General features: G+C 57.2%; 1 protein-coding gene across 3 annotated transcripts; it reads left to right on the top strand.

The window, feature by feature from the left end:
* Positions 1-155: 155 nt before the first annotated feature.
* On the top strand, positions 156-26,727 carry TRAIP (TRAF interacting protein). Of its 3 annotated transcripts, XM_075939572.2 has the most exons (16): positions 156-264; positions 1,385-1,519; positions 3,806-3,863; positions 5,142-5,225; positions 11,163-11,202; positions 13,796-13,923; positions 15,598-15,692; positions 16,260-16,373; positions 17,534-17,621; positions 18,845-18,934; positions 19,136-19,224; positions 23,059-23,214; positions 23,410-23,458; positions 23,959-24,084; positions 24,968-25,018; positions 25,530-26,727. In XM_075939572.2, exons 2-16 carry the CDS (start codon positions 1,422-1,424, stop codon positions 25,659-25,661), a joined length of 1,398 nt encoding a protein of 465 aa, XP_075795687.1. In that variant the 5' UTR covers positions 156-264; positions 1,385-1,421; the 3' UTR covers positions 25,662-26,727. The 3 variants fall into 3 exon arrangements, with proteins under 3 accessions (XP_075795687.1, XP_089637152.1, XP_089637153.1); XM_089781026.1 differs by lacking the exons at positions 24,968-25,018; positions 25,530-26,727 and having other exon boundaries at positions 23,959-24,934; XM_089781027.1 differs by lacking the exons at positions 24,968-25,018; positions 25,530-26,727 and having other exon boundaries at positions 232-264; positions 1,421-1,519; positions 23,959-24,935.

The following is a 26,727-nucleotide window of genomic DNA, read 5'->3' as shown; positions in this document are numbered from 1 at the left end:
ACACCCGTTTACTGGAAGGTGAGACTCTGGGACAAGCCAGGCTTCATCACACAAACCCCGCCCCTTAGGTCCGCAGGCCCCGCCCCTTGAGCCCACGGGTGCTCGGTCGGCGCTAGGGCCCCGGCGAGGCCAGGGGAGGAACGCGGGGACCGGCCCCGCCCCCTTCGGCCGAGTAGCGGGCAGGCTCGAATCCCGCGCCTGTCTCTGCTGCGTCATTTCCGGTCCATGCCGGAAGTGGCCTCGGAAGGAACCAAATTTGAAAAGGTAACGCGAGGCGAGCCGCGCCCAACCCCCTCCCCTGGACCGGGAGCTGAGGGGGGTCGTGGGAGGCTCGGACCAAGGGGGCCCGGCAGCGGGGGGGCTCGGACCTGGGGGGGGGCGCTTGGCCCGGCAGCGGGGGGGCTCGGACCTGGGGGGGTTCGGCCCGGGGGGGGGCGCTTGGCTTGGCAGTGGGGGGGCTCTGCCCAGTTAGGGCGCTTGGCCGCGGGGGGGGGGCTCGGACCCGGGGCAGCGCTTGGCTGGGGGGGGCGGGGGGGGGGGCTCGGACCTGGGGAGGCGCTTGGCTGCCGGGGGGGGCTCGGACCCGGGGCGGCGCTTGGCCGCGGGGGGGGGGGGGGCTCGGCCCTGGGGAGGCGCTTGGCCGCGGGGGGGGGGGGGGGCTCGGACCCGGAGAGCGCTTGGCCGCGGGGGGGGGGCTCGGACCTGGGGGGGGGCTGCGGGGGGGGGGTTCGGACCTGGGGAGGTGCTTGGCTGCGGGGGGGGGGCTCGGACCTGGGGAGGCGCTTGGCCGTGGGGGGGGGGGGGACCTGGGGGGAGTGCTTGGTCCAGCCATGGGGGGGTCAGACCCGGGGCGGCGCTTGGCCTGGCAGTGGGGGGGCTCGGCCCAGTTAGGGCGCTTGGCCACGGGGGGGGGCTGGACCTGGGGAGGTGCTTGGCTGGGGGGGGGGGGGCTCGGACTGGGGGGCTCGGACCTGGGGAGGTGCTTGGCCGTGGGGGGGGGGGGGGCTGGGGGGGGCTCGGACCTGGGGAGGTGCTTGGCTGCGGGGGGGGGGGGCGGACCTGGGGAGGCGCTTGGCTGCGGGGGGGGGGGGGGGGGGAGGCGCTTGGCGCGGGGGGGGGGGCGGACCTGGGGAGGTGCTTGGCTGCGGGGGGGGGGCGCGGACCTGGGGAGGTGCTTGGCTGCGGGGGGGGGGGGGTTCGGACCTGGGGAGGCGCTTGGCCGCGGGGGGGGGCTCGGACATGGGGAGGCGCTTGGCCGCGGGGGGGGGGGGCTCGGACATGGGGAGGTGCTTGGCCCAGCCGTGGGGACTTGGGGGGGACTTGGACTGGGCTGGTTGAAATGCCCGCAGGGGCGCTGCTGAGACGGGCGTGTTCATCTGCCCAGGCTGAAGTGGGTGCTCCCTGCGGGCTCATTGCCTAGGATGCCCATCCGCGCCCACTGCACCATCTGCTCTGACTTTTTCGACAACCAGCGGGACGTTGCCGCCATCCACTGCGGGCACACCTTCCACCAGCAGTGGTGAGTATCCCCGTCCCCCGCGGGCACACCTTCCCCCAGCAGTGGTGAGTATCCCCGTCCCCCGTGGGCACACCTTCCCCCAGCAGTGGTGAGTATCCCCGTCCCCCGCGGGCACACCTTCCCCCAGCAGTGGTGAGTATCCCCGTCCCCCGCGGGCACACCTTCCCCCGGCAGCGATGAGTAGCCCTGAGCCCCTGTGTCCCACAGGGGCGTCAGGCCGGCTCCGCATGGGCATCCCTGGGCTCATGTTCTGTGATGGGTTCAGCGCTTACTGGGGCACTGTCTTTTCTCATCTTGCATGTCCTTCTCTGAACTCTTCAGCCTCCTCTTCTCCAGGCCCACTCTTTGCAAATGTCATAGTTGAGATGGGTAGGGATGCAAACAGACGTTTAAAACCTGCACTGTGTATTTGCCGTTGTTATAGTTTACGGTTCTGAAAGTTGGGCTCCTCCAGTTCTGGAGAGATGCAGGACTAACATAACAGGAGGTTGTGTTGGTTGGCCTTGTGCTTCATTGTCAGCACTGGAATTGTAGGTCACGTTACAGTGCCTTGGTAGAGCTGGAATGGAGCTGAGGACTGCAGTAGGGAATGGAGGTGCAGTTCTACTCAACCAGCCCAAAACTGAGCCATGTGGGAAACCCTGCACAGTTCTTGACTGGCTAGTGCTGATTGGAGCTAGGCATGTTGTAGTAAGATCTGTCTCCAGATTCCCTATCCATTCCACTGTTGTTAAACTTGTGCTTGATACTTGTTTGTGAACGTTCACTAAATAAATTTGTCCGTTTTGCAACATGGTATCTTTGAAGGCTCCTCAAGTGCTTTTTGAATATTAAAGTCCCCGCCACAATACCACCATGAGGTGAGGAGATATCTCATCTCTCTGTTTTAGTGCTGAAGAACTAGTCACAGAAGAGTCTGTACCAAAGCCTAGTGTAGCTTGTTGGCCACTATGGTTCCCCTTTGGAAGTTTTGCTTCTGAATTTCTTTTGATGGCTGGACACGCAACTCTGGTAACTGAATAGTTGCTAAAAGGAAAGAGGCTTCTTTCCTTTCCTAGCAACACCTCTACTGTTCAAGTCTCACTTCTTCCTTCAACCTTGTTCCTGTTGTCTTCCACAATTTTCCCTCTGCCCTAAACCTGCTTGTCACAGTGACCTTCCTTCTGGCTAAGGGCGTGGTGCTTTGGCTTCCTCTGAGGCCATGCATGTTGATTTTTTCCCTCTGTTGGGGGAATGTGCTAGAGTGAAATGGGGCTGCAACTTGCAATGCTCTTGAACTCAGGTGTGGTGCTGGGCCCTATCCTTTCATGCTTGTCCCTTTCCCATCTGTGGTCTTGGTTTCCTTGTCCTCTCCATCAGAGATGTGTTGCTCCTCCACCAACTGCTTGTCCATGTGCTCTAGCGAGAGCAGCAACAAGCTAACGATAAAACAATCCCAACCAATTCCAGGCTTTTGCTGAGTTCCTGTGTATTTGGGCTGGCGACATGTTCTCTTCCTGTGGGATCAGCTGAATGTGTGGTAGCGTCAGGGGATGCATGTGTACTAGGGTTCACTCCTCTACACAAAAATGAGCATCCTGGGAAGGTCACTGACTCATGAACATCTGGAGCTTGCTTTGCTCAGTAATGTTTTTAGAGGAAGGGGAACAGTGCCCTTTGGATTTGGCTGGCTAAGCTAATCATTGTGCTGCAATAAACACACCGTTCTTAAGGGGCTCTGAAGCTCCAATTGCTAGTGTGAGACTGGATGTTCTTCTCCACATTAGGGATGTAAAATTCCATTTGTTTAACCAGTTAAACATTAACTGATTAAATGGGGGGTAAGCAGCAGCAAGGAGAGAGGGCTGCAGGCTCAAGGGTGGGGAGTTGGCAGCTCCCCCCCCCCCGCCACTGCTGCTTCCGCCCCCGCCCTCTGTGAGCCTACCGACTTGAGCTAGGAGCCAGAATCCGCCCCCCTTCTCTGCCGCATGTGCGAGACTGCTGACTCCCAGCAGCCCTCTGCCTACAGTGGGCTGCAGACAGCGGGCTGCTCCTAGTTAATGGTTAAGTTACCTGGTAAGCATCATTGGTTAACAGTCATGCTTACCAGGTAACTGGTTACCTGTTCATATCCCTACTCCACATGCAGCAATCTTGCAGAGCTTAAAGTATGTCCCAGATATCCTCCATTTGATACCGATTCAGTTTACTCCTAGGTTATCAATGGAGCCCTTGGTTGGCAGCCTTTAGAATAGATGATCTTACGTTATAATAATTCGTTGTATATTTTTTCTCTCTCTCCCTCAGTCTCATCCAGTGGTTTGACACTGCACCGAGTCGGACTTGTCCACAATGCAGAATCCAGGTAAATTGTTGCGTTTCTACTCCTCAGTGCTGTCTTACCAGCACTGTCTGATCTCAGGCTTGAGGCCACAGGGGTGGTCCAGAGAGGCACTGATGTCATACAGAGATTGGCTGTGTCCTCCATCACCCTCACGCTGTGCTGGGTGCTAGCAAAGAGGCTAAGGAGTCAGTGGGCCATGGAGACTGAAATCCTCCCTCCTCGCCTTTCTGGGGCACAGTAGGAAGCATGTTTTGCTACTGCCTGGCCTCAGGGCTTTTACTTGGCAAAACTTCACTAGCATTGAAGTGTCCCCTTGAAAGAGAAAAGGAGTGGGGGGAGCTAGGAAGGGGTCTAGCCTGAGTGCTCTCCAGCTGAGATCAAGACCCTGCACGTACACGTCGTGAGAGACGGTCCCTGCTCAGCCTGAACAGCGAGAGAGACAGAGTGGGAGAGGGGAAGGGTTCTCTCCCTTCTCCAGGGTAGGCACCAAGACACAGAGATGCAGGGACTCCCCCAGGGTGCCTGGGAGGAGTTAGGAACTGATCCCAGATCTCCTGTGTCCCGGGCCAGCGCCTGAACCCCAAGGCCACATTTCTGAAGCTATGCTGGTTCCTACACCTCACATTACAGGAATTGTCGAGCTGGGGGGAGGCTGTGTTGGCCACTCTCGGTGCTGAGTGACAGAGGCAGCCAGCATGTTAATTGTATAGGTGTGCTGCTGTCTCTTTCTTTCCTTTCAAGGTCTTAGCCCTTGTTTCTTCCCTGACTTGTTGATTCCCTGTATTCTTCACCGCCTCTTACATCTCTGGGTTACCATGGAGTTCTTGCGAAATAACATCTTATGGAGCAGTAACTATGCAATTAGCTGGTGTCATGACTGCATATAATACTTAAAACACAAAGCTGTAACGGCATGGGGGAGGTGGGGAGAGCTGTCGCACTCAGTGACAGTCCCCCTGCATACAGAGAGCAGCACAGACTTCTGCCTTTGGATTTGGCACCGAGTGAGCTCAGCGTCAGCTCCTGGGCCCGAGCTGCAGAGAACAAGCTGCTCTTGACTCAGATGCCTGCATCTTTCTGTCAGAGTTCCAGGATCTTGCCTGGAGTGATAACTGTAAATCTCAAGCCTGTTGCTTGGGTGACAGATCCAAAGCAGGATCTTGCCATCGAGATGCCAGCCGTGTGAACTGACTCCTGCCAGCCATGCCGCATCTTGTGATGGGATGGGAACCGTCTCCCCTTGTGGCTCTCCCTGCACTGCCACACCTGTGACTTGATTCTCTCATATATCTCATCTAGGTCAGCAAAAGACACATCATCAATAGGCTGTTCTTTGACGTAGCCCTGGAGGAGCAGACGTCAGTGGATGCAGAAAGCCTACAGGTATCCTGACTGAGTTCTCTTCACAGCCACCTGCAGCCAATCTGTCCCAACAGCCTTGTTCAGTCACTGGTGGGGGTCTCCAAACAGTCCTGGGCTCCAAAGCTGGGTCTTGCTGTTCTTTCTCCTGCTTGCCTCTCTGCTGGTCCCTATCCTCACACTGCGCTCAGCTCTTCCTGCGGGACACCTTCATGTGGTGCTTCACAATGGTCCCTGCTCTTCTCCCAAACCAGGAAGCCATCTGCAGCCCTTCCCCTTCACTCGTCATCTTCCCTGAAGCCCTTCCCCGATGTTCTGACTGTTCAACCTCCCTTTGTTCTTGAGGTTCCTTGAGTGTTGTGGGGGGCTGGGAGCCAAAGTTCTGCTGCAGCTTAAGGTGGAGGGAGGCCCAGGTTCTACTGAGCCACTCAGCAAACCCTAGAGCGAGCCTAGGCATAGGAGGGTGGGCCTCTAGCTCTCTTGGGGAAGGGCCTCTTTGTTCATTGTGTGCATTTGACAGCCCTCTGTGTTTAGGTGAGTCACTGTTTCCATGTATACCCAGGCAGTTTTCCCCGTTTCTGGGTCTTGCACACTGCAGCGAGGGTGGAGAGAGATGTTCAAAGAAACAAAGACAATGATTCACAGAGTCCAAGGTCAGAAGGGACCATTGTGCGCATCTGGTCTTCCCTTCTCTGCCACAGAGACCAGAGAACTTCCCAGAATAATTCCTCGAGCGGCTCTTTGAGGAAAACATCCAATCTTGATTTGAAATTTGTCACTTCAGTGACACTGAAATTTGTCACTGAAGCCCTGGGTAAATTCTTGAAGTGGTTAATTATTTTCACCCTAAAAGCTGACCCCTCGTTTCCAGTCAGAATCTGTCTCGCTTCAGCTTCCAGCCATTGGGTTGGGTTAGACCTTTCTCTGCTTGATTGAAAAGCCCATTATTAAATGTGTGTACTGACAGACCGAACGCATTATGCCTCAGCCATCCCTCTAGCAAGCTCCGTAGAACGATCTCCTGGCTGTGGTCTGGTTTTACCTTTAATCATTTCCACGTCCCATCTATGACCCCTCTGCAACTTATCAATATTCTTCTTGTCCAGTTCTGGTGCCCACAAGACATGTTGTAGCAGCAATTGCACCAGAGCCAAATACAGAGGTGAAATAACCTCGCAGCTCCTACTTGAGATTCCTCTGTTTTATGCATCCAAGAAGCACGAGCCCTTTTGGCCATCACATCACACTGGGAACTTGTGCTCAGCCGACTATCCCCACAACCCTCCTTCTCCAGATCTCTGAGTTTCTGCTTCCCAGGGTAGAGTCCCCCACCCTGTAAGCGTGTCTGCAGTCTGTGTTCCTAGAGGTATACATTTACATTTAACCCGTATTACAATGAGCAGCCCGATCGCACACTCAGTGCCCTGTCCTCTTCACTATTTACCACTCCCCGAAGTGTTGTGATATCTGCAAACCTTTTCAGTGACTATTCTACTTGTCCTTCTAGGTCATTGATAAAAATGTCACATGGTCAAGGTCTAGCCCTGCAGGGCTATACTGGAAACCCTGGTTACATCCTGATTCCCTGTTTAGTGACATGTTGAGACCTATCAGTTAACCAGTTTTGAGTCCATTTAATGTGTACCAAGTTACCTTTACATTCTGGTGTATCAAAATGTCATGCAATGCGAAGTCAAACGCCTCCCAAAAGTCTGTTCCATTAACACTGTCACCTCTATCAACCGTAAAAAAAAATCAAGTTTGTTTGACAGGATCTGGTCTCCATAAAGCAAGGTTGATTGGCATTTCATTGTATTACCCGCCTTTAATTCTTTATAAATCTCATCCCATTAAGAGCTGCTCCATTATGTTGCCTGGGAATAATGTCAGACTGACAGGCTTGTAATTACCAGGGCCGTCCCATTGACCCTTTTAAAGAAATTGCACAACTTTCACTTTCTTCTGGAACTTCCCCAGTTCCAAGACTTATTGAAAAGCAGCATCACCAGTTCAGTGAGTGACTCAGCCAGCTCTTTCAGAACTCTTGGATGCTAGGTGTTTGGGCCTGCTGATTTGAAAATGTCTAGAACAGGGATAGGGGGGAAGCATTTGGTCTGAGAGCCACATCAGGTACAGAAATTGTCTGAAGGGCTGAGTAGGGAAGGCTGGGGTAGGCTGTTCCAGCAAAGTGTGGCCTGGCCCTCTATCCAATTCCCCCCTGCCCCTTGACTACCCTCTAGGACCCTCCTCCCCATCCAACCCCCTCTGCTCCCCACTCTGTCCAGAGCACCTCAGCACAGTGACAATGTGGTCCTGAGGGCTGGGAGCTAGCTGTCCTGTCTCGTCATGCTACCTGGGAGTTGGGTTGGCTCCTCCCAACATGGCTGTCCCAACCTCACTCCCTTGAAGGAGCTCAGGCTGGACTGAAGGGTCCTACGGCCCAGATGTGGCCTATGGCCTGTCGTTTGCCCCTTTCTGTTCTAGTAGCACGGACAGAGAATTATCTACCTCACCTCATTTATTTTCCTCCCGACCTACTTTTTTCTTTCCTACCTCAACCAACTTTTAACTGGTTGAATTGACCAAAAATCCCTTTGACCAAAGCAGCACGGGGAAATTGTACCTTTGTGCTTTTCCCTTCAAACAAGCATCAGAGTTGAGCTGATATGCTGGCCGCTGCAGGAACCCTGCTTTGATTAGGGCTGTACTTGAGTGACTCTCTTGATGATAGGAATGGGATGGTGTTTATCTTTGGCAAACTCTGAACACAAAGAGTTAAAGCAGAATATTATAGTGCTCAGTATTCAGTCATTTGGCATTGACAGAGTCCTGCTTCTGCATGTCTGAGTCAACTGTTTAAAAAGAAGAAAATCGCCTTGACCTTGGTATAATGGGATTCCTATACCCTCTTGTGTTTAAAATCAGCATGTGCAGCAATTACCATAATTAGTATTGTCATGGCAACTGCTGTGTGTTTCACATGTGTAGGTATGTGGGGAAAACTGCAAGGCTCTCTGACATAGGGTCTTCAGATACAGCTCACAGAAGCTGGGGGACTTGTGCATGTACAGAAGAGATGAAGTCATCCTGTAAAACATGTATGCCCAATACCTAGAACTATGACTTGGAGCAGATAAATGCTGCTTCTGCGCTTGCAAATACTGGTTTTAATGCATGCTAAATAGAGGGGTGGCGTGCTCACTGTGGGCTGGCTGGAAAAAAGATCCCTCTAGAAAAGCAATTTTTCTTGCCACAGATTTTCCTCTTCATGTTTCTTTAACACTTTTGCAGCTCTTTTTGGCATCTAATTCTCTTTCCACATAGCTGCTTCTTCCTGCCTGGTTCTTACAGTGAAGTCTTCCTCCTAAGCACTCTCTCTGGCCTAGAAACTGATACTCAAGAGTAATGTGCCATGCCTTGGGCCTTACCAAATTCACAGCCATGAAAGATGCATCACGGATAATGAAATCTGGTCTCCTCCCATGAAATCTGGTCTCTTACATGCTTTTATTCTGTATTATGCAGGTTTCAAGGAGACCAGTGTTTCTAAAACTGGGAGTTCTGATCCAAAAGGGAATCGCAAGGGGGTTGGGAAATTATTTTAGAGGTGGGGAGGAGCAGCTATTGCCTGGGTGCCCAGCTCTGAAGGCAGTGTCCTGCCAGCAGCAGTGCAGAAGTAAGGGTGGCAATACTCTGCCTTGCTCCCTTTACTTCTGTGCTGCTGCTGGCTCTCCCTTTAGAGCTCGGATCCCAGCCAGCAGCCGCGGCTCTGCAGCTGCCAAGCTCTGAAGGCAGCATCACCACCAGCAGCAGCATAGAGGTAAGAGTAGCTGTGGCCTACAATACAAAACACTTTTTGCAGCCCTGCTTTTTGGGTCAGTCCCTCTACAGCTGCAGCTCCATGGAATTTTAGATTGAAATAGTGAAATAATGACATCTATGGCTTTTTAAATACTATGACCATGAAATTGACCGTAATGGATCGTGAATTTGGCAGGGCCCTAGTCATTTATAGAATGAATTTTGCAACCGCAGGAGCAAGTTGTTGGCTTCCCAGCATGCATCTTTGCTAGTTAGCAGGAAGCAGAGCCCCTTAGTAGCAGGAGAGAACCGCAGGTCTTTGTATGCAAATAGTTAGTGTCACGTAGTGCTTAAAACTCCGCTTGCCGTTTATATTAACGGGGTCCAGGCAAGCTGACCAGTCCCATCACATTGCATGCTTCCAATTGCCCTGCAATATTTTCACAAATACTTAAATGTGTAGCCTTGATCTTCTGGAGGAAGGTCAGTGTGCAGTGCTGGTTGAGTGGTTCATGTGCAAACTTGTAAGCAGTCAGTGTTGGGTGATGGACAAGCCACCTTGGTCATGCAGGTCAACAACAGGAGTAGCCAAGATGGCAGGGTTTCCTCTCCCCTTTGGAGCCCAGTGTAGCTCACGTATCCTGTTGTTTAGCCTGCATTTTCCTAGGTTCATCCCATTGTTCTTAAGTCTGGTCAATTTGCACGGGGAAATTGACCAGAACAGCTCTCCTGTGGGCATTCTGGCTTCCAATAAGTCACTTGATTCCAGAATACTTGGTGTGCTATATAAGCACATTAATTATTCTAAAATAGAGTCCACATGGGGAGCTTTTCTGCAGTGGTTAATTCTGGTCAATTTCCCTGTGCAAACAAGCCCTTAATTATACCCATGTGCCTCACAGTAGCTAACCTCTTTCCATCCAGGATGTTTACACCTTTCAAATCCGTACACACTGTAAATCCTATGACTTCTGCTCCCCCATCCCTTAGTTGTCACCCTACTGTCATTCTCGTTCCTCCAGTTCCCTGATCATTTTTGTTGCTGTTCTCTGAATTCCTCTGTTTGTCAATTTCTTTCTGGTGCTGAGGTGCCAGAATTGAACACAATATTCACGGTTCCATGTAGAGAGAAATGCTATTACCTCTGACAGGCTGCCTCTGCGTATGCAGCTTCTGCGTTGTGTTGGCATTTCTTGCTGTCTAGTTATATTGCAACTCCTGTCCAGCTTGCTGTTCCCTGTCCCTGGCAGAGGTCTCAAGATTACTGCTTTTTAGGCTTTTCTCTCCCATTGGATGTATTGGCTTCGCTTCATTATTTTCTGCTCACCTTCTAACCCCTTGTAGGTCCCATTCTTATCCTCACTGGGTTTATCACATCTACCAGTTCAGTATCTGTACATTAAATTGACAGGCTATTTTCTGCCTTTTCCGGATTGCTAATGAAGATCTTTAATAAGAGGTGAGCTTCCCTAGATCCCCATGGTTCTTGCCACAAACCCTCTCCCCTGACTCAATACGGATCGGTTTATGGTTCCCGCTGTCTGCTCACATAAGCATCCGTATCCAAGATGATCTGACTGAACACTGAATGTGGTTTTGTTAGACACTTGCTCACCCACTTCATTGTCTCTCCAGCTGGGTGTTTTCAGATCCACCCATTGTTCTGTATCTGCAGCCCAATAGTTACATTTCTTGCATTCCCTTCGACCACAGCACTAATTCTAGTTAAAAATAATCAGCAATCTGCTTTGCCTTCTTGCCTTGTTTAGTTAAGATACTATGAACATTCTTCCTCTGACTTAGTGTTTTCCCCGCGAGCCTTCCAGAGTTGTTCAACTCAGTCACAATGACTGACACTGTGAGAAACGAGAGAGTGACAAGACAAGCCTGAGATGTTCTCCATGGCAGCCTTGCTCCTCCCCAGAAGCACTGCCAGTCTGCAGTGCTCCCCCCGGTCCTGCAGTAGCACCTGGGCATGTTGCAGTAAACAAGGGCCTTCCTTGCTATTCTGTTCTGCTCTCTGCACCTGGGCATGTAAGTCGTTGGGGGAGAGCCTCTAGGAATCGCAGAACACCCCCGTGCCCGAGACTCCCCTCAGAGATCAGATGATGCTTATGCGGCAGGGCTGCTCCTCATGTGGTTCTTTGTGTTGCGTTTCAGAATGAACTGGACAGGGTGAAAGCGCAGCTCTCGGCCAAAGGTGAGTTCAGCCCCTTTTCCCAGCAGGGGCGTGCAGAGAAGGGATGTGAGCATGGCAGGCTCTGTGGAGTTTGTGCTGAGGCTTTCAGGGCCGTCTGGCTGGAAGCGTCGCAGCATTTGGACACTAAACTGCTATCAGGCTGTGGTACAAGTGGGCTCCACTTCTGTGGAACGGGTGGGATCACGAGTCTCTCTAGCTTATTGGGCCAGGACGGAAAGCAGGGGAGGGGCCTGTAGATTGGTTCAATGCTAGGGCTCCTGTGTGACCCAGCTGTCCTCACTGACTCACCCTCGGCTGCCCAGTGTTGCCCTTACTCCAGATGGGACCAGCAGCACGCAGAAGGCGTTTCATTGAGTTAAGCCTGTTAGCAGCAGGCCTGCAGCCGCCAGCCATCAAGGCCTTGTTTCTTCAAGTGTAAAACAGCAGCGGAAGGTCTATAATTGGGGCCCAAACCGAGACAGGAGAACTGTGGGAATCGCTGAGCTGCTGCATCCCCAAAAGAGCAGGCACGTTTTGGGGTGTGCGCTCCCATTTCTGCATGGAGCGCGGGCTCTTGTTTGAGAGCGATTCCTGGAGGCAGGAAAGCGAATCCCCTAGGGATGTTGTTGATGGGTTTTAAGCATTGAATGTAGGCAGCCTGTCATTGGAACATGAGTCATGAGCCACCCAAGGAAAATGTCAGTCAGGCTGACTGGCAGGAATCCTGAGACAGGAGTTTGCAGGAAGCAAAAACACCTTTAAAGAGAGCTTGGAACAGGGCGGGTTCCAGCCATTTCCAAAGAGCCAGCTCTCCCATTGGGTCTTCTGCCCTCTCACATGTGCCAGCCCGACACACCCAGCTGGCTACATCTGCTTCTTCGCCTGATGAGAGAGACTATCGGGTGCCTGTACTGAGGCTCCTCCTTGCAAGCAGTCCAAGGCAGTGTCCTGATGAGTAGCTGAGCCTCACCTTTTGGGGAAGGGATGGCTTTGTGGGTTTGCACTCCTTGGGCCAGCGAAGTGCAGTCACTCTCCCTGCTGCTGCTGTTCTCTGCCCTGACTGCGTCTCTTACACCTGCTCTGTAGCCTCAGGAACTGCCCTCACTGCCTCCAGCTTTCAAGGATCTGCCTCTGCTTGCAGCTTTCCCCAGCAGCAGAATGCAAGTAGCCTTGTCAGTTTCACAGCTCCCACCCGGGGGTCTGCTGAGCGGCTGTGTGACTGGTGCAGGCCTGCGACCAGCAGCAGAGGTGCTGGAGTTGTCGGCAAACCCCGGGGACAGCACAGTGCTCTGGGCACATGGGCCGGTTTTCTCCAGGCACAGATCCCCACGAGTTAGTCTTGCAGAGCTAGCCTCCGGGCCCTGCGAGCCAGGGGAGGTCCTGCCTACGACCGTGTGCAGTGGGACGGGCATGCTGGTCCTGGAGAGAAGCGCCCACTCGAACCAGTGTGGAAAACGCTTTCCCTACTTGCCCAGCGGCATCCCCTGGCTGCCCCTGATTTGTTTGAATGAGGGGCCTCCAGTTTCTTCCTCCCTTTGCCTGGCCCCCACTGGGCAGTTTCAGCTGCCGTTCCCCAACCCTGTGTGGGCCAACTCTCTGGGTACTTGGGGAGCAGGAGCCTCAGGCTGCGGCGGGAACTGAAGCTGCAGGGCTGGGCAGGTGAGAGCCCCTCTCCAGTAACGCTCAGCTCTTACCAGAGAGCCGAAGGACAGCAGGGCGCTGTTTGGCTCCAAAGAGCGCTGCTCTGCCACTCAGAACCTGTGTTGCCCTGCGGAGGGGGGTCACTGCCTTGTGCTGCTGCCTCCCTCAGCGCCTGGTACTGGTCAGTCTGGCTTTCCTGCACCTCGGGAACGCGCAGGATCTGTGCGCCGCTGGCTCTCTCGCCGGATTCAAGCACATGCACAGCTTCCAGCCAGAAGGCTTCCTTGCCGGCAGCCGAGCGTTGGGCCTGGGGCTGTAGGTCTGGCGGCAGGGTAATCCGAACAGCGGGATCTGAAGGCCTTGTGACGTGCACGGACTGGCAACGCTCCATGTTGATAAATCTGCCTCCATCACGGGTCCGTTCAGAGCCTGGGAGCGTTGTGTAGCACTGGGCTGTAGTGCTGCTTTGTGTGTGTGTGTGTGATCTCGCACTCTGTGGCAAGGGTGAGTGACAGCAGCACAACTGCACAGCAGTGTAATTGCTCTGCACGTAGGCACTGTGTTCCTGTGCACAGCAGCGGCTGTCAAGCCAGTCGAAGCATGTACCCCGTGCACACGGCCTGTCGCTGGGAGAGCAGCATCCTGGCAGCTCACCAGCGCGGTGTGGGTCAGGCTGTACGGACGCTGGCTCCCTGGCCCAAGCTAGCTCGAGAGCAGCTGTGGTAGCGCACCTGATAATTAACTCGGCCCAAGCTAGACAGGGCTGAAAGGCCGTTCAGGGGAACTTGTCCGACTGGAGGAGAAATGTTTGCAGGGACTGCCCAGCACAGGCCATGCTTGACTCCTTGCCTTCGAGGCGTGGGGAATAACAGCGCCTCTGAGAGTTTCTCAAAGTCCTGCCTGTCCCTCTGGCTGCCCATGTGCCCTCGGAGCCTGGGACCAGGCGTTGCAAGTGCTGTGGGTTTCCTTTCAGACAAGGAGAAGCGAGACTGCCAGTCGATCATAGACGCGCTGAGGGAGACGGTGGATCTTCGCAATGCCACCGTCGAGTCGCTGCAGAAAGCCCTTGGGGAGACGGAGATGCTGTGTTCCACTCTCAAGGTACCTTCCTCCCTGGGCAGCATGCCGCAGGCCTGCCCCATAGGGCTGGGGGGCCAGTCGCTCCGGCTCCCGCTGGCCTCAGGCCTGTCGGAGGGGGCCGGTGGCTCTGTACTGCCCATGGCTGGATGAGGTGCATGGGCGCTCTCCAGATGGGCAGTGGCAGGAGTGCAGTGGGGCTCTGTTCCCGGGGAGGGTGCTGCTTTCACCGTGGCCCAGCTCCTGGAGGAGGTGGGCTACAGAAGAGCCAAGGGGACAAAGGGTTAAGGGTCTCCAGGGCAGCAGTGCTATTCCCAGGGACACCCCCGGTGCCGGGATAGCAATCTGCAGTGCCCCCCTTGGGGGGTGGGAGGGCAAGACACTTACTGGCTGAGCCACAGTTAGTTGGGGTATTGGGCTTTGTTAAGCCGTTGGCTCTTCCCTGTGCTTAGCCTGAGGGACTTGTGGCAGGGCTGGCGAGCTAGACTCCTGCTGTAGAACCGGCCCTCTGGGGGCACGCTGAGGTGCTCAGCCTGCAGCGAGTGGGGCCTGAGGCCAGGGCCCTGTGTTCAGTCTGTTCCCAGAGGCCTGGTGGGGGTCGGTGGGTCTTGGCTGTTGTTACTCAGGCTCCTCCTGCTCCTCCCACAGAGTTAATTGAAGTTCAGAGGGCAAGCGTCCCCCCAGCCCACCCCCCAGAGAACTTCAGCCCTGTCTGTCCGTCCATGGCTGTGTAGGTCACTGGGGTGTCCCGACAGACAGTCCATCTGACGCTGATTGGCACAAGAGGATTTTGCTCTAGATCGGGGGTCTCGAACCTCATTGTACCGCGACCCTCTTATCCCTGCGTGACCCCCGGAGGGGGACTGGAGCCTGAGCCCATCCCAGCTCTGCCTGTAACCTGAGCCCGACTGCCCAGGGTTTGGCTTCAGCCCCGTGCGGTAGGCCTCTGGATCTGGCCCTGGGCTCTGGCAGCCCCATTGAAACAGGGTCGTGACCCACTTTGGGTTCCTGACCCACAGTGTGAGCACTGCTCTGGGGGTGGGGCTTGCTGCTAGGCTTCCTGTGACCCTGGGAACGCCCAGCCAGCGTGATCTGGGAACCTCAGGAGATCTGGCTACATCGTCTCCTGGAGGTGTGGGATCTCCAGCGGAGTCTGTGCCCTGCTTCTCCCCTGCCTGCGTGAGGCCTGGAGTCTCTGCCATGCTGGAGCAGCCCATTCTAGCCAGGGCAGAGGCTGATTCCCAGCTGGGTGCCGCGCCTGTTCCTGATGAGCGCCCTGGGCACCAGGGGGCGGGGGTGGGCAGGCTGGCTGCCGTGGCTGCGGCATCGGAGCAGTCTCGCAGCAGCACTGGGAGGGAGCAGGTGGCATTGGTGTGAGAGGTCGCCATTCTAGCCAGGCACCGGGAGACTGACGACATCGTCTCAGGCCGCCTGTTGTAGCTAGTAACGGGGAGCCAGGGGGAGCGCCCTGCCGCAAGGCTGGGCACGGGACTCGATGACCCCTCGAAGGCCCTTCTGGTTCGGGGATCCTGCGATGCCACAGGAGGGGAGCCATGGGGCAGCCTGCTCCCGGGCTGTTGCGAGCTTTGGGGCGCCGGACCGCTGAGCAGGGAGGGCAGGTATTTCAGGGTGGCCTGCTGGCTCTGGTTCCGTGGGGTGCCTGCGCTGCGCTAACTGTGTACGTGCTGTCGCTTTCAGAAACAAATGAAGTACCTGGAGCAGCAGCAGGAAGATGCCAAAGGTGCAAAAGAGGAGGCCCGAAGGCTCCGAAACAAACTGAAAACCATGGAGAGGTGAGATCGGGGCCTGTGCTGTGCACGTCTGTGAGGCTGGGGGCGCTCACTCCCTGTCTCCGAGCCCTGCTCACGGTGCTCCAAACGCAGAGTGGCATGGGTTCAGCTCCACTCCCTGGTGCCACTGAGCTGAGGTTTGCGTCCTCCTTGGATCTGACCTGTCCAAATGCATCACCACCTCTTCGCGCCTCTCCCCCGCAGCTCCAGGGGGCTCCTAGCCAGGAGCGTTTGGCAGGCAGCTAGCGCACATCGCCCCGGCACTGGGAGTGTGGCTGAGCCTGCGCCCTTCTACCGATGGGGTAGCTGAGGCCCAGAGATGTTACTGTGACGTGCCCAGGACCATGGCAAGGAACAGAGTACAGGGACCCTAACTCCCAGCCCATTGCTCGGTCCACTGCAGCACTGCCGTCCCCACCCCTCCCACTAGGCACTGCTGCCCCACTCCTCCTCGTGAACAGCCCAACTCGCTAGCTTCCACCCCAGTGTGTCACTGCCGCAGAGAACAGCCCCGCACTCCCGCTGCTTTCCTCGGCTGCGTGGGAGCGTGACCGGATGTGACTGTTGCAGGGTTGAGCTGCTCCTGCAGAGCCAGCGCCCGGAGGTGGAGGAGATGATCCGGGACATGGGAACGGGGCCGGCAGCCGTGGACCAGCTTGCAGTCTACTGTGTTTCGCTGAAAAGGTGGGTGCCGGCAGGCGGGTCTGTTCCAGCTCTGGGATCTGTATGTGTCGAGCTCCCCCTGCAGGGAACTGGGGAAAAGGCCAGGACGGCCTGCTTCTCACTGCACTGGGCTTTGACTGACAGACTCCAGGCGACTCCCAAATTCTGCCCCAGCTGCTGTGGGCGTGTGCTCCCATGGAGCCAGCCTCCAAGCTGTGTTGCGGCACCAGGACGGTTATTGGAGAGCAATTGAGGGAACAAGAACTTCTCTCTCGCACTCTGGGGGCACTCCCCCTTACCCCGGCACTAGGGCTCAGGTGAACCCTTACACCCCTTGCACAATCAACCCTAACACAACACGATTCTCTAACCAGTCCTACCCACCATCTTAATTTACACCTAGCAAAGTATGTAACAGCCACAAAAGGAACCAGACAGAGACCATACGTCTACACGAGAGGTGGGACTATAAAGACACGCAAATTGAGATGAGGATTTCACAACCTGCTATTGATAAGTGGTTCCTTGCCAGACACAATGCTGTCAAACTGTACGGTCTGCTGCTTTCTCTGATGCTGGGTGCTGCTAGGACAGGATCCCCTTCTTAGCAGCTTGGTTTTACATGGGCTTAGGTGGACTGTGAGGCTGTGACTTTCTGCTGCTTCGCTCGTGGCTGCTGCTCTCCTAATATGGCTGCAGTCAAGGGCCGTAGGCTGCACAGTGTGGTTCCAAGAAAACCATTGAGCGCTCCTGTGGGGGTGGTGCACTCAGCCAAGCTTCTCTGCCCTGCCTTGGCTCGACCAGACCCTTCTGCTCGTGCTGCGTTGAACCCCATGCTGGCTGGGTCCAGTCACAGCAGCTTGGGGATCGCAGTGTTCTCTGCGCTGCCAGGCACAGTGACTGCACCTACGCCGTAGTCGGTCCTGAGCTTGTGTGGCAGAGACCCCACGGTGCCTCTGAACTCCTTAACCAGTGCTGTGTGCACCCCCAGAGCAGAGCCTGCACAGTCCCTGGGTCACCAAAATGTGGCCCCTCCTATCTCCTTCCAGCATTGGCTTCTCCCCTTGCACCGAAGGTCTGCAGCCATGGAGCTGGGGATCGGTCTCTGCAGGCAGCGTGTGATCGCTGACTCAGAGTTGTCTGTCTCGAGCTGGAGGGACTGTAGTTTGGGCTCTTTCCAGGGAATATGAAAATCTGAAAGAGGCTCGGAAGGCGTCTAGTGAGGTGACTGAGAAGCTGAAAAAGGAGCTGTTCTCTGCCAATCATACGGTAAGGAGAGTGCCTCGGTGTCCAACCATAGCCACTGCCCTGTGCTCACAGGAACGCTGCTCCTGCCCCGCCGGCCCTAGTGATCCTCGCCGCGGCTTGGTGCACTGCATCCTTGTGCTTGGTGCACGTGTTGGAAAAGCCCCACAGAGGGATCAGTCTGTTATTCTTGGCTGTTGGCGCGCCGAGTCCGTCTCCTTTCCACGTGCAGCGTGTGTTGCGCCTAACGCCGGTGGAGCTGTGCCATCCCCGCCCCAGAGAGCTCGCGGTCCCAAACGGGCTGTTGCTGGTGATCTGGCACTGGCACCCTTTGGCGGCTTGGGGGGTGGCCGCTGAGCAGACTGGACACGGGGCTGGGTGGTGACGGGCTGATGAAGAGGCGGGATGCCAGCGGGAAGCCCGTGTCCTTCCAGTGTCACGTGGCAGGGGTGCTGGGATTTTGAGGCTGGGTAGTCGCCGTCTGCCCTCATGCAGGGCCCTGACGTGCAGCTGCTCTCCTAAACTGGGGGCGGGTGCGCTGAGCTAGCCCTGGCACTGGTGGAATCGGTACAGCCACGCTGCCTGGCGTCCCTGTGGGCGCGGTGAAACCCATCACCCGTCGGATTCCCTCTCAGCTGATGGTCTCAATCCTGAAGAACAGGGATGGGGAACATGTGGGTGAGGCTCAGGGCTCCTCCCAGCCACGTGGCGAGTGTACGAGCTTCAGTGCCTTCCGCGAGGCTGGCTCCCCACCAAGTGCCAGGGGTTGCCTCCAACCCGTGGGCTCTGCCTGGCAGGGGAGGAGATAGCTGGACACAGGAAAGCCCTGTCCCTGCACATGCTTGCAGGCTCCATCCCCAGCACTCCTGTTGGCCAGGAGTGTACCTGCAAGTGTAGGCGGCACAGAGCCACCTGTGCCCCACCGGCAGCCCCCTCCCAGGCTGAACCCCTCACTCCTGGGGCACCAGCAGCATCATAAGCTTTTGTGGGCGGCGCCCACTTCTCTGCTGGGGGCCAGGTGTGAGCAAAGCCCCCGGGGCTCCCTCTGCAGGCGGCTGGAGGGATGACTTGCTCCCCAGGCACTTGGCAGCGATCACCTGTCTCCCCTACAGGGGGTTCAGCTCTCATGCAGTAGGGCCAGAAAGCTGCCCGGGGAAGGTGGCTCGGGGTGGCTGTATGCCTGATGGGCAGTTGGGATCCCTGCTGGGGAGACAGCACTGCACAGCTCAACTGTTCTTACTCTGCAGCTGCAGAAAACGCTCTTGGAGCTGGAGAAGATGAAGGAGGAGCTAAAAAGCACCCAGAAGGATCTGAGCACTGCAGACAAGGAGATCCTGGTGAGAGCCTCTGTTCTGCAGCTGCCAAGCCAGGACTCCTGCCAGCTCTAGCTAGACCCTGAGCTCGCTCTCCAGCCCTGTTCTGGCGCCTCAGGAGACTCGTCTCTCCCGTTTGCAGCACATCTGTTCTGAGTATTCTGGGCGGGAGAAGGCAAGCTCTCTGGCGGAGCCTCCCGTTTCCTCACTGCTCTATGTTTTCAGAGTCTGAAGAAGAAGATTGGAATCTTGCAGGAAACCCTGAAGGTGCCGTCTGCAACCAGCGAGACCCTCAGCCGGCTGGTCTTCGAAAGGTTAGACCCGGGCGTCCAACCCCTTCTGAAGCAGTAGCCACTGTCCTAGAATCCCAGGGCGGGCAGAGACCTCGGGAGGCATCGAGTCCAGCCCCCTGCCCAACGCAGGACCAGCCCCAACTCAATCATCTCAGCCAGGGCTTTGTCCAGCCGGGACTTGAAAACCTCTAGGGATGGAGATTCCACCCCCTCCCTAGGGAACCCAGCCCAGTGCTTCCCCACCCGCCCAGGGAAATCGCTTTTCCTAATATCCAACCTAGACCTCCCGCACTGCAACTTGAGCCCATTGCTCCTTGTTCTGCCGTCTGTCACCACTGAGAACAGCCTCTCTCCAGCCTCTTTAGAACCCCCCTTCAGGAAGTTGAAAGCTGCTATCAAATCCCCCCTCACTCTCTGAGGACTATACAGACCCAAGTCCCTCAGCCTCTCCTCTTGGGTCATGTGCTCCAGCCCCCGAATCATTTTGGTCGCCCTCTGCTGGACCCTCTCCAATGCGTCCACATCCTGTCTGTAGTGGGGGGCCCAGAACTGGACACAACACTCCAGATATGGCCTCCCCAGTGCTGAATAAAGGGGAATAATGACTCGCCTAGATCTGCTGGCAATGCTCCTCCTAATGCAGCCTAATATGCCATTAGCCTTCTTGGCTACAAGGGCACACTGTTGACTCATATCCAGCTTCTCATCCACTGTAACCCCCAGGTCCTTTTCTGCAGAACTGCTACTTAGCTGGTTGGTCCCCAGCCTGTAACAATGCTTGGGATTCTTCTGTCCAAAGTGCAGGACTCTACACTTGTCCTTCTTGAACCTCCCCAGATTTCTTTTGGCCCAATCTGTCTAAATCACTCTGGATCCTATCCCTGCCCTCCAGCCTATCTCTTACCCCCTAGCTTAGTGTCACCCGCAAACTTGCTGAGGGTGCAATCCATCCCCTCATCCAGGTCATTAATAAAGATATTGAACAAAACCAGTCCTAGAACCGACCGTTGGGGCACTCCAGTGGAAACTGACCACCATCCTGACATCGAGCCGTTAATTACTACCCGTTGGGCCCGACAGTCTAGCCAGCTTTCTATCTACCTTACCGTCCATTTATCCAATCCATGCTTCCTTAACTTGCTGGCAAGAATATTGTGGGAGACCCGTATCAAAAGCCTTGCTAAAGTCAAGGTATATCACATCCACTGCCTTCCCCACGTCCACAGAGCCAGTTACCTCATCATAGAAGCTAATCAGATTGGTCAGGCACGACTTGCCCTTTGTAAATCCATGCTGACTATTCCTGATCACTTCCCCTCTTCCAAGTGCTTCCAAATGGATTTCTTTTCCCCGCCATGATTTTTCCAGGGTCTGAGGTGAGGCCGACTGGTCTGTAGTTCCCTGGCTCGTCGTCCTTCCCTTTTTTAAATATGGGCACTACATTTGCCTTTTTCCACTGATCCAGGAATCACTATCGTAGCTACTACGGTAACAAACTAGCCCCGTTATTCTGACACCGTAAATAATCTTGTGAGCTAACAGCTAGCTGGGCGTGTTAGAGGAACGCGTCCTTGGACTCGCTGTGGTGTGTGTAGAGGCCTGCTCGGTGCTCTGCAGCCAAGGATGGAGAAGAGAGCTTGGCTCCAGAGAGCGGGAGTGTGGGATGCAGCAGTGGGCAGGCATTGCATTGCAGTAATTCACTCTGCTCCCTTCGGGAGGCTCTGCACATTCACACTTACAGGTACTGTACTGGTTGGGCCCTTCTAGCAGGGTCATCTAGACCTCTCCCGCACCCCCTTCCCCTCGGTGTCCCTCACACCCGACTGCGAGACTCTCTGGGGTGCTCTGGTCACCTTGCTTCCTGCCGGCTCCAGGCCTGGACGGCTGAGCCTGGCTGGGCTCCTTGGAGCCATTTGGGGAGCGAGTGTCGAGTTGTACTGCAGTCCGTGTGTTTCACGGGTCAGGTGGGGTCAAAGCAGCAGAGGCGGCAGGGATTTAGGAGGTGCAATTCCTGGCCAGGTGGCTTCCGGGCATCTGGCGACCATGCACGGTGCCTGGGAGACGGGTGCTTGACTTGCGACCATCACTCCCCGAGCCTGCAAGGACAGGGAGACTTGTATGTAGCCGCCTTGTCAAGGTGGCTCTTGAAGCGAGACCCTCTGGAACCCAGCCCTCCTCAGATCCGGTTTGGTGCCTCTGACGTCTCATCCTCCCAGCGTCTGGAGGCTTCCAAGAGGCTGGGCCTGGGTGCAGGGCCTGAGGCAGAGGCCGTGTGCCAAAGCCGAAGGGCATATGTTCCTTGTCCAGCACTTGGCGCAGGTGTTGCTAGTGTGCTGGGCACCAGATATCTGGGTAACTATCCCAGCTAGTCCAGATACTGGTCTGAGAAGTGAATGAATAGGGATGTTTGGCCCGAAATAGCGGGAGCCCGGGGAGAGAACACACAGATGTCCTGACCCAGGGGAGGGGCGGGGGGGCATCATTTCTCTGTTGTCTCACCTGGGGGCAGCAAAGAGTTCTGCTGCTGACTGAGCTGGTCCCTCGTGAGGGGTATGTGGGCAGAAGGCTCTTTCTAACACCCACCTCTCGAGCAACTCAAGTCCCTTGTGGCTGTCCCCCAGGACACGGCAGGTCTGCCCTGCTCCCAGGTTCTCACCCAGCCGGTGTCAGGTTTCACAGGCAGTGGTGTGCTGGGCGTGGGGGTAGGGTACCAGACTGGGTGGTGTGCGTGGAGGCCGGCGGTGCGGGTGGGAGAGACCAGCACTCTCCTTCAGGTCAGGTGAGTCTGCGGGAGCCTGTCTCTTGCCAACAGCCGTTAGTCCACGGGAAGATATGACCCCCGGCAGACGGAGAACGTGCCCTCCCCCCCACACTGCGCGCCTGACGGGCTCTCGCCTGCTGGAACTGCACACGCTCTTAAATCGTCTGGCCACCTGTGCCGTACTCGGGCTCGATGCGCTGCACGGTGCCACTCTCCCCCGGGTCTGGAGTGAGCAGCACACACTTGAAATGCAGAGCCTCAGCAGGGCTCCGTCCAGGACCCAGCGCAAGCCGGGACTGAGCCCGGCTCGGTCCTGCACCTACTCCCGCTGCGGCTCTGCGTTTAAAGTGTGTTAGGAGCCAGGCAGGCAGGCAGCTCAGACCCCTCCCCTCAGATGGGCTGCCCGGGGACTATAGAATAGTCAAGTAACCAATAAGAATTCACAAGGTTAATCGACTTTGGTTAACCGATATTGAACACCCTACTGAGGAGCAGGGGTAAAGGTTCCTCAGACAGGACTCCGGCCTTCTGGCTGGAAGGAGCCTGGCGAGTCAATAATAGTTTTGACCCAAGTGCCTTCGGTTCAGGCTCTGGGAGGGTTTGGTTTTTCCCAGCCACATCCCTGTCGCTACACACGCCAGCATGTCCCCCTTGAGGGGAACTTACAGCCAGGCAGAGAGCTTGCTGAGCACAGATGCCTTTGCTGCCTGGCTGTTACTTTGTGGCATTTGCTGGGCCGTTCCGTTTTGTGGTACAAATCTTGGCCTGTGAGTCTCCGCATCCCTTGCCATTAAACTCGGACGCCCCCAGGAACTTCCTGAGGTTGTGGGAATTGAAATGGATAAAAGGGTGAATCTGAGACGGGGCCTGCTGCCCGCCCTGCTGCAGTTGAAGGGAGGAGGGATACTGGTGCGTATGCTGTTCTGTGGTGCAGCGGATCCCCAGCCTGAGCTGGGCGTCAGCACCAGCGAGATGTCTATTTGCAGCCCCATTCCTGCCAGGCCGCGTGGCTGGGAGCACCCTGCTCTCGTACCTTTCGGGGGCCAGTGTGTAACTTGATGGCCGTGGCTGACGTGGCTGACATGGTCTTGCAGCCCTGCTCCCATGGAGCTGCTGAGCCCAAAGCTCCACCGCCCGGCCCACAGCGACAAGATCGACTTGGACGCCACCTTTGACGTAGAGACCCCTGAGCACCCGCCTCGCAAGCCAGTCCTAGCCCCTGCGAAAAGACCCAAGCTGGATAGAAAGCTGTGAGTTCTCCCTTCTGCCCCCGTGGGCCCATGCCCACAGCCCCATGCCCGTGCTGCTGCTGAGCCTCGGGGCCTCTTCCCGTTGGATTCGTTGTCCCCCAGGCCATTAATCTGTGGCCTTCCAACTAGAGGCGCCCCGGGCCGCAGCGAACCCACAGCCGACGGGCGTCTGACTCGCTGCTCTGATTTCCACAGGCCTCCCGCGCCGAGCCTCGCCCAGAGCGTTCTGAAGGAAAGCGTGGAGGTAAAGCAGCCGCTGCTGGGCCCAGGTGTAAGAAACTGACCGGAATGTCCCTCCAGCGGGGCTGCCCCGCTCTGCTCTGGTGCAGTTCACGCTCCAAGGTGGGGGTGTCGCTGAGGCGGCATCAGACCGAAGGCCTAGGCACAGCTGCCTGGGGCTCAGGACTGCTGGGCTTGCAGGCTGGCCGCTCCCAGGCATTTCTGCAGGGCTCTCGCTAAGCTTCAGAGCAGCCGCTGGCATGAACCCCTCTGGGCTCTGGGGGCCAATGCCTTGGAGAGCGAGTCGTCCTGGTGACAGGAAGCGCACACACCTCTTAGCAGCAGCAGCAGCGCACGTGGCTTGTTGGGGAGTGAAAAGCGCAGACCCAGGGCCTCCTTAGGAGGGTAAATTGGGGGGTGCTGGAGCGGTGGTCCCAGAGGGGATTCAGGGCTCCCTGTTCCTGTGGCTGAGATCCAGGGAGCAAAGCCACTCAGGCTGCCTTTGCTCGCTCTCTCCTGGGCCAGAACTGGGCCAGCGAGCCGGAGGACGACCCACGAGAAGAGCTCTTCCCTGCCTTCATCAGGAACTCGGTTCTTTCCAGGAAGCTGCCCATGGGCAGCCTGATGGGGCCACGTACGAACACGGGAACCGTGAGTATGAGCCCAGCGCCAGCTCCCTGCTCTCCAAAGGTGGGCGCTTCTCGGGTCGCCATAGGCCCTGTGGCCCGCGGCACACTCCAGGTGGGAGTGAATGAGAACGACTTGCTTTCCTGTAGAGACCTCCCTTTAGGGCCTCCGTCTCCCCGTGGCCCCCCCAGCCACGTGCTGTGCGGCTCGTCAAATGGCCATAGCCCTCTGCTGCGGCCCTGTGCACCCCACTGCTGTAGCTCTCGGAGCTTCGTGCATCTCCCTCCCCTTCCCCAGGGAGCGGGTGCAGGTCCCGGCCCTGTTTGCATAAGGGAGGGGCTGTCTGTTTTGGCAGCTTCCACCAGACTGTGCCCAAGTGCTTCCAAAGTGACTTTGGGGCCTACTGGGAGACTCAGAGGGTCCTGAGTGTGAGGCAGGGCTGTCCTCAGGCACACACTGTGGTGCCCCAGATACAGTGCCCCATGCTGCGTGTACCTAGGGCCACCAAGTCCCCCTGCTCCGCCTCCTCATGCAGCTCCAGCTGGCTCCCCCCACCAACCTCCCTGCCCCCATAGCCCCAAGCACAGCCCCGCCCCATGGAGTGGCTCCACCCCAAGCGGGATAGAGGATGCAGGAGCTTGGGCTGAGCAGGGTACCAAAAACCCTAAGGACGTCCCTGTCTCGGTTCATTGCTCGGCATTTCCTGGAACTCGGCTGCTTTGTCAGGTCGGGCCTCTTATTTGCTGGTCGGCTTTGGCTGCAGCGTTCTCCACGTCAGGGCCTGGAGCTGCCCCTCCCTCCCAGTGTGCAGAGGGCGGGGGAGGAGGGGTGGGAGTGCCCCAGAGGCTGGACGGGCGGGCGGGAGAGGTGGGCTATCTCGCTGTTCTATCTCCTCTCTACCCTTCAGGTGCGAGTAGGCTATGATGGCTTGGGGGGCAGGACGAAGTTCATTCAGCCTGTATCCTTGCCTGCGCCTGCGTGGCGGGCGGTGGAGGCGAGTGCGGCGGGAGCAGCACGGGCGGTGCCTGGGCCCGGCGGCACAGTGAGCACACCGCCCCCGAGAGAGCCGGTCGGACCAAGTCTGTTTCCTGTGCCCCGAGCCTGGCCAGGCAGGGAGCAGAGACCTGTCTGGCATGGGCACAGCTCTGCCCTCTAGGCCCTGGGGCGGGCGGGAGGGAGGCCAGGCCAGCTGCTGGGAGCTGCCAGGGAGACAAACGAGCTTCTGAGCAATCTGGGCCTCGGTAGGGGCTTGGAGCAGGGCCGGGGCTGTGTTGGCCCCATCATGCGGAAGGGGGCCCGAGTCACCCTGCCTGGCAGCTTGGGCGCTGTCTGTCACCTGTGTGGCCAGGTCCTGGCTGGCTCTGAGGCACGTCCGGCTGGCCCCGGCCTGAAAGTGAGCCTAGCCCCGAGCTGGTGCCAGGTCCCTGCTTCTCCCCAGTTTGTCTGGTTTCCCTGACAGCTCCCGTCAGACAAGGCTCCTGGAGCTGCGGCCCCTGGCTGCAAAGAGCAGGAAGAGGAATGTCTCCCGGCCCGTGTCCGGAACTGCAGCAGCTGCCTCCTCGGGCAGCGGCCAGGCGAAATTGGACAGCTTCCTCCAGTAACCCGCAGGCCTGCCTAGCCTGGGGGCATGGTGGGCAGAAGCCTCGGCCTGGGCCTTTTCTGCAGCTCTGCACAGCCAGCCGTTCGGTCTCACCCATGGGGTGTGGCTGCCCCTCTGCCCTGTGAGCCTGGCGAGGCAGGTGCCCCCCAGCTGCCCATCTGAGCTGCTGCCCGAGCTCTACCTGGTTTGACAACAGGCCCGGGCCGTGCAGGACAGCGGGGGCCAAGCAGATGGAGGAGGCACCTGAGTGCTGGTTGCTTTGGGCCTGGCCTTAGGAGGCTGCGGGCCCCCCAGAGCCTTTCTTGGCCCAGATTAAACTGAGTTTCCTTGCCTCAGGCTTTGGTGCTGCTGGGGGTGGCCCCTGGGCCCCCAAGACTCCAGCTGGGCTGCAGGAGCAGTGGGAGCTGAAGTGGAAGGAAGGCTCCAGTGGACTGTAGGACCAGGCCCTGGCAGCGCTGGTCAACCACCACCCTCCCTGGCAGAGTCTGGGTGGGAGCAGGCCTTCAAGCCCCTGCTTGGGAGGGGGGGGGTTGGCCTGGGCATCTGCGGAGCAGGGCCAGCACTTCCCCTCACCCCAGGCAAGGCAGCTGGGGCCTTGGCTAGGCAGGAGGCTCTGCTGTGGAGAGGCGAGGCTGAATCTATGGCAGCTCCCCTTCGGAGGGGCAGCGCTGGGCCTGGCAGCTGCAGGGCTGGTCTGAGCGAGGCAGCGTGGGCTGAGGGTGAGGATGGCAGCACCGGAGCCCTCAGCTCGCTGGGTCTGAAGGGTGGGACGCTGGGGTCTCACCAGCTCTTAAAGGGGCAGGCGCCAAGTGAGCCTGGGGCCCCAGCAGCCTCTGGTTTGGTGCTTACACTTGTTTTTAATGATCCTGGGAGCTGGCCGCTGCTCCCTCAGGCTTTCCTGGGGGTCTGGTCCAGGGCTGCCCCCACCCGAGGGAGGGGCCAGCCTGCCTCCGCGCTGGCTGAGTGTCGCCCACAGCAGTAGCAGCTCCCGTGGCCTCTGGCGCCAGCACGCTACCCCTCTCCGTGGCCGGGTGCCAACCTTTCTCAAATAAACGTGCTGTATGACA

This window comes from Pelodiscus sinensis, chromosome 11, assembly GCF_052426305.1.
Source record: "Pelodiscus sinensis isolate ZL-2025 chromosome 11, ASM5242630v1, whole genome shotgun sequence".
NCBI lineage: Eukaryota > Metazoa > Chordata > Testudines > Trionychidae > Pelodiscus > Pelodiscus sinensis.
The sequence above is the reverse complement of the archived record's forward strand: the minus strand, read 5'-3'. Positions and strand labels throughout refer to the sequence as shown.